The following is a 6677-nucleotide window of genomic DNA, read 5'->3' on the forward strand; positions in this document are numbered from 1 at the left end:
ATCCATTCATCATTCAATGAAAATGGCAACTTGGGCTGTGTCCACAGTTCTATTGTAGATAATGCTGATATAAACATCAGGGGGTATGAATAACTTTAAATTAACATTTTGTACTCTCTGAAATTAATGAATTTAAAAATTCATTCTATAAGCCTTGGAATGCACATATTCAATTCATGTGTTCTAATCTGTTCTGTTCACTATGAGCACCAACATTATCTTGAAAATTCTGACTTGTCAATCCACACTATCCCTTTAGTAGGAAAGCACAAGAAGAGAAACAAAGTGGCTTCCTGCTGCAAAAGCAGGTTCACTCTAAATCCATTAAGTAAAGACCTTCAAGTGTATATTTCTGAATGCCTCTGGTACTTTCTTTTATTCCACTGATAAAACAAAGCAGTAAATGAAATAATGTGATTTTTTCCTCCCTTCAAATTGGATTCTACTTTTTTGTACTACAATCTCAGAAAATGTTTTATCTCTGTTGTATTTTAAATTCATATTTAGTCTTTACAATATTTTTACTTCCCTCTACCTTAGAGTTGCACTATTCTCTTGTTGTAGTTCCTATATTCCAATCATATAAATTAGCTGAACATTTCCAGGCGTTTGTAATAGTACATTTAAAAAATCTCATCCATAATGCTTTGATTGTCCTGATAGTCAAAGAAAACAATCAGAGAAACTGTTTATTTTTGTCTAATATTTTATTGATTTTTAGTTTTTCATATTTACATCTTTATTTTTTAATTTATTTTTATTTATTTTCAGCAAAACAGTATTCATTGTTTTTGTACCACACCCAGTGTTCCATGTAATCTGTGCCCTCTCTAAAACCCACCACCTGGTTCCCCCAACCTCCCACTCCCCCACCACTTAAAACCCCTCAGATTATTTTTCAGAGTCCATAGTCTCTTATGGTTCACCTTCCCTTCCAATTTCCCCCAAATCCCTTCTCCTAACTCCCCATGTCCACCATGCTATTTGTCATGCTCCACAAATAAGTGAAACCATATGATAATTGACTCTCTCTGCTTGACTTATTTCACTCAGCAAAATCTCCTCCAGTCCTGTCCATGTTGCTACAAAAGTTGGGTATTCATCCTTTCTGATGGAGGCATAATACTCCATAGTGTATATGGACCACATCTTTATTATCCATTCGTCTGTTGAAGGGAATCTTGGTTCTTCCCACAATTTGGCAACCATGGCTATTGCTGCTAAAAACATTGGGGTACAGAGAAACTGTTTATGAAATAGATGACATATAGTTTTTTTTTTTTTTTTTTAATCTTTTTGGCCTTTGGCTCACTCATGTGGAACTTATTAAGATAAACTAATGACATAATGAAAATAATCTCTAAAAGCAGAATGTTAGTTCCTTTGCTTTAAATGAGTTCAAATGAAAGCAGGGTACCTTACTTGAAATTTACTCTAGAGAGAATTACAGAACATAGATTACAGGCAATTCTTCACTTATGGATGCTCACTGTTGGACCAGTTGTGATTGTATAAATATCTTTCTCCTTATCAAACCAGAGCGTAGACTGAAATGTGAGGAGTATTTCATAATCAGCAATGTCAGAATTGAGCTCTCAGGAAAAGTAAGAACCAGGTTGATGACATGAGGGAAGCTACTAGTTTGAGGGCAGAAGTACAGAAATAAAGTAAGGAAATCAGGTGCATTGTAAGAGATTGAATTGGTTAAATAAGGATACACACCATTATACTTAATATCTATACAGATTATGGAATCAAAAGACCCCTCAATTCATCTCTTGCTTTCTGAGGTAGTTGTGATACGCCATAGCTTTCTCATGGCATTTTTCACTTCTGCATTCCTCAGTGTGTAGATGAATGGGTTGAGAAAAGGGGTCCCAATAGTATAAAATACAGTCACCATCTTGTCCATAGGGAAAGTGGTTGGGGGGCGTGCATATATGAATGTACATGGACCAAAGAATAAGATAACTACAATGATGTGAGAAATGCAAGTGGAGAGAGCTTTTTTCCTCCCTTCTGCACTGTGGTTTCTCAGTGAATGCAAGATGATAATGTATGAAATCATCAGGATCATAAAACTGCCTGTGCAAACAGTCCCACTGTTAGACACCCATTCTAGATTGATCAGATAGGTGTCCATGCATGCAAGTTTCAGCAAGGGCTGCAAATCACAGCAGTAATGATCAATCAAATTGGGTCCACAGAAAGGCAATTTCAAGGCTAGCAATATCTCAGCGATGGAATGAAAAAAAGCCCCTAACCATGCAATAATAATCAGGATGGTACAGAATTGCTGACTCATGATGGTTGAGTAATGTAAGGGCTTACAAATGGCCACATAGCGATCAATAGCCATGAGGATGAGAACAAAGACCTCCATTGTGCCAAAGAAATGTAGTGCAAAGACTTGAGTCATGCACTCATTGTAAGTTATGGTTCTTTGTGCAGAGAGTGAATCCACAATTAGTCTGGGGGCTATGGAAGTTGAAAAGCAGGCATCAACAAGAGACAAATAAAATAGGAAAAAGTACATGGGGCTCCCAAGTGTCCGGCTGGACTTGATGGTCACAATAATCAGCAAATTCCCTACCATGGTTCCCACATAAAAAATGAAGAAGATTACAAATACTATCTTCCTTTTCATAGGATCTTGAGTCAATCCTAGCAGTATGAACTCAGTTACATTGCTAATTTTTTGCATTATTTCAGGCCAATTGGAGAAAGTGCAGGTTAGAAATAATCTGAAAAAAAAAAAAAAAACATTAAATTAGTGTTGCATTTTTGGAGGTCAAATCCATATGCTTGGTCATAGAAGTGCCACTTACCATTGGGTTATCCCTTACCTTCCATGTTGTCTTCATCTGAATAAAGTGGAGATCATAATATTTATTCACAAACTCTTTACCTGATTGCTTATGGAAACAATGAAATATATAAATAATTAAAGAATACCTTATTCTTTAGGCATAGTAAACATTAATTTAGTGAATTTGAGCTGAGTGTCTTTCCTTATTTTACATCAAGGACCCATTGGGGTAGAATGTTGAAAAATGGAAACTATTGCATGATATACATAATGTGCTTTCATACTTTTTGACCTTGATAGTTCATTTATAAAGTATCTCCTAATAATATTCTGAGCAATCAAGCAATGTAGAAACTTTTAACAGTTTTTGTTTTTGTTTTTGTTTTGAATGAAATCTATGAGAGAGAGAGAGAGAGAACAAGCGTGAAGCAATATTTTAGCTGTGAACATTTGGTCAATTTGTCCAATCCATCATTAAATTTAAATCCATTACCTTGACTAAATTTATTTCCTTTTGCTTAAACTCTCAACAATGTATAGTTGTTTACAGTTGTACATTCAGCTTCTATCATACAGTTTTGTACTTTTAAAATTATACTATATTGTCCAAAGTGGAATTCTTCACATTGTCCAGTATTTTGATGGGTCTTTCCGCATATTTTCTTAAGACACAAGGAGAGACTGAGACTTTTAAAATAAAGGATAGATAGGGAATGTTTGGCATAAATCAAAATACTGTTTCAAATTTCATATTATTTTAAGCACCAGAGATTTGGACAATGAGCTAAAGAAACTACAAGTCATAGCTAAAATTTTTCATATGATTCTTGGAACATATGTTCTTGTAAGTCCCATGCCCTGACTTCAGTAAAAGATAGAAACAGGAAGGGAAATAATATTCATTTATCTATAGCAAACTGAAAAAATCCTTTTCTGTCTTCATCACATATATTTCCCATATAAAGCACAATTAAATGTGTAAGTGCCAAGGCATTTAAGTATATTTACAACATGTATTACAGACAAAAGCATAATTTTCTCAAATATAAATGGATCTCAGAGATCAGTTTTTGAAAACACAATCCATATTGTGCCTGGGTAGCTCAGCTGGTTAAACATTCAACTCTGGATTTCCACTCAGGTCATGATCTAAGGGTTCTGGAATCCAGCCCCGTGCTAGGCTCTGTGCTGAGCATGGAGCCTGTTTAAGATTCTATCTCTCCCTCTCCCTCTGTCCCTTCCTCTGCATTCCCCCCCCAAACAAATCAACAAAATAATAATAATAATAAAAAGCAGTGAAAATGAAAATGGGCAAAAGAACTGACCTCAAAGGAACTCTTCTTATTAAACATAATGTGAAAAGTTTATCAATTTCTTTCATAGAAAAATACATTCAATTCAAATTGCAATTATATATCTTCTCGCTTATTTATTAACAAAATGACAGTTTTGATAAATGTCTCTTAACAAACAGTTCTGAAAATGATGTTGGACATAATTGATTCCACACATTCTTGGCAGGAGCTTAAAGGGATACAATCTTTGAGGGGGTGATTTTTAGCATTGATGATATTTCAGTGTAACATAGACACATGTCTAGTGTTTGCATTTGTTGCAAAAATCTCATTCATAGGCAGGAAGATCTTCACAGCAATCCTTTCCATGTTGACCAAAGTTAAGAAACAACTTCAATGCCCTCCAGAAGGAAGCTAAATGATTCAGGGATGGTATTGTATGTAATCATCAAACCAAGGAAAGTGGAGATTATATATATATAATATATATTATATATATATATTATATATATATATATAATATTATATATATATATACCATACACACACAATGGTTTCTAAAATAAGTTGTAAAGTGGCAGAGTTCAGGACTATCTGTTGAAGATGGTAATGTTTTCACACACACATGAACTCATATCAATTATTGTATTTACAAGAGTATCCAGATAGCATATGTATGGCCTCAGGGTGGGGAAATAGTTTTCTTGGAATCAAAGTTAGGAGAATGACTTACCTTTTAAAATATTCCCATTGGTAGTTGAAAATCTGTCATAGTGATGCTGCAACAAAATAAAGCTTTTTAAAGACCTTCTTTTTGTAGATGGGTAATCACATTGGCATATTACTGGATGGTAACAGCTGTGTTCTGACATAGACCGCAGAAACAGCAAAGTTCCCAGGGCCAGAGTAAGATTTAAATGTCTGTGTGAGGGTGAGTCACTGTAGAGACAGTTCTGGACTCAAGGCTCATTCCCACATCATATCCCAACCACACTGCCATTCACTACAGGTTCCCCTACACCCTCAGGAGTTTGCCAAATATGCTGGTTGTCCAACTCTTCAGCAAACAGTAGTGAAACTTGTTTGTGTGATTGTTTTAACAATTAAATATTATAATGAGATGTCTACCTATCAATTCATCCATACATCTACCTATCAATCTACTATCTACCTATCGATCAATCTATCATGTACTAGCTATCATCCATCTATCTTACAAAGATATAGACTGAAAGATTTGTATAGTTCAAATAAGAAGATACTAGAGAGGCATACATTCCGAAGAAGCAACATGAAGAATGTAATATTTATTGCTCACTGCTAGAAAAGATGTACACATTTAATAGAAAGTATTCATAAATTAAATGAAAGAATTAAGATAATCTCCTCTTGATACAATCCAATAGTATTCAGTCCTTCAATATTCTGTTACTACTGAAAATGGAAGCCTACTACATCCAGAGTAAAATCATCATCTCCAGGGAGCATCCTGGAACACTGGACTAGATACAATTTTTATTTGCCTCTCTCTCCACCAGGAGCTACTATGTATTTATTTTATTCTGTCTTCTCAGTTTAGACTGTCAAGCACTTGTAGAAAATTCCCTAAACTTTCTATCCTTCCACAAATGCCTTTTATGTGTTAGGTGCTCATTGTGGCATTTATCAGATGATTTTTTTCTAAGTATTAAATACAACTAAGTTAATCTCCAATATAAATCTCACCAAGTTTTTTAAAAGTTTATGCAAAGGGTAGGATGTTCAGTCATTCTCTTTTCTCTTCAATGTAATTCAGTCTCTCTTTACTCCAATAAGAATAAAAAATATCTTTCTAAAATTCTGTCTGATGGGGCGCCTGGGTGGTTCAGTGGGTTAAAGCCTCTCCCTTCACCTCTGGTCATGATCCCAGGTTCCTGGGATCGAGCCCCACATCAGGTTCTTTGCTCAGCAGGGAGCCTGCTTCTTCCTCTGTCTCTCTGCCTACCTCTCTGCCTACTTGTGACCTCTGTCAAATTAATTAAAAAATTTGTTAATAAATAAATAAATACATACATACATACATAAAATAAAATTCTGTCTGATCTCTTTTGATGTCACTGAGACTCAGGTTCTCACCTGCATGCCACAAGGCAAAGTTGCTCCAGGATTCATCCCACACTTTCTGATATCCACTCTCACTTGTAATTTGGACAGGGAAATGCTTCTTTTTGCCTTTCCTACAGCAGTATTTAAACATGAATGATGCAAAATGCAAAAGTCTTGGGAGGTCATTCCCTTAAGTGTTCCTTCCCTTTTAATTAAGATGCATGAGCCAGATGTGATAAAAACTTAATCTTCACTATGTGTTAATGGATTTGGGGGAAAAGTTGACCTCTTCTTGTAAATAATGTGTTTATATGGGTCATAAAGGATGACTTTTGACAGAATAATAAAACAGTGATCATCTAGATATCTAGTGGCAGGACTGGGTTCCTGATATTTTTATCTAAGAAAATTCATTAGGATTTCTTAATCAAATGGCTGATTCTAGGTCTCAGGTGGGGAATGTACAAGATGAACTTGTAAGAAAGAAA

At 35.1% G+C, this 6677-nt stretch overlaps 1 protein-coding gene across 1 annotated transcript; it reads right to left on the reverse strand.

Annotated features, from left to right (window-relative positions):
* Positions 1–1771: 1771 nt before the first annotated feature.
* Positions 1772–2704, reverse strand: LOC131822580 (olfactory receptor 4C11-like). The gene has a single exon (XM_059158870.1). It carries the CDS (start codon positions 2702–2704, stop codon positions 1772–1774), a length of 933 nt encoding a protein of 310 aa, XP_059014853.1.
* Positions 2705–6677: the final 3973 nt, after the last annotated feature.

Source organism: Mustela lutreola, chromosome 1, assembly GCF_030435805.1.
Source record: "Mustela lutreola isolate mMusLut2 chromosome 1, mMusLut2.pri, whole genome shotgun sequence".
Taxonomy (NCBI): Eukaryota; Metazoa; Chordata; class Mammalia; order Carnivora; family Mustelidae; genus Mustela; species Mustela lutreola.

Coding starts and splice junctions, on each gene's coding strand:
- LOC131822580 (XM_059158870.1), bottom strand. CDS start 2,704: ATGCAAAAAATTAGCAATGTAACTGAGTTCATACTGCTAGGATTGACT.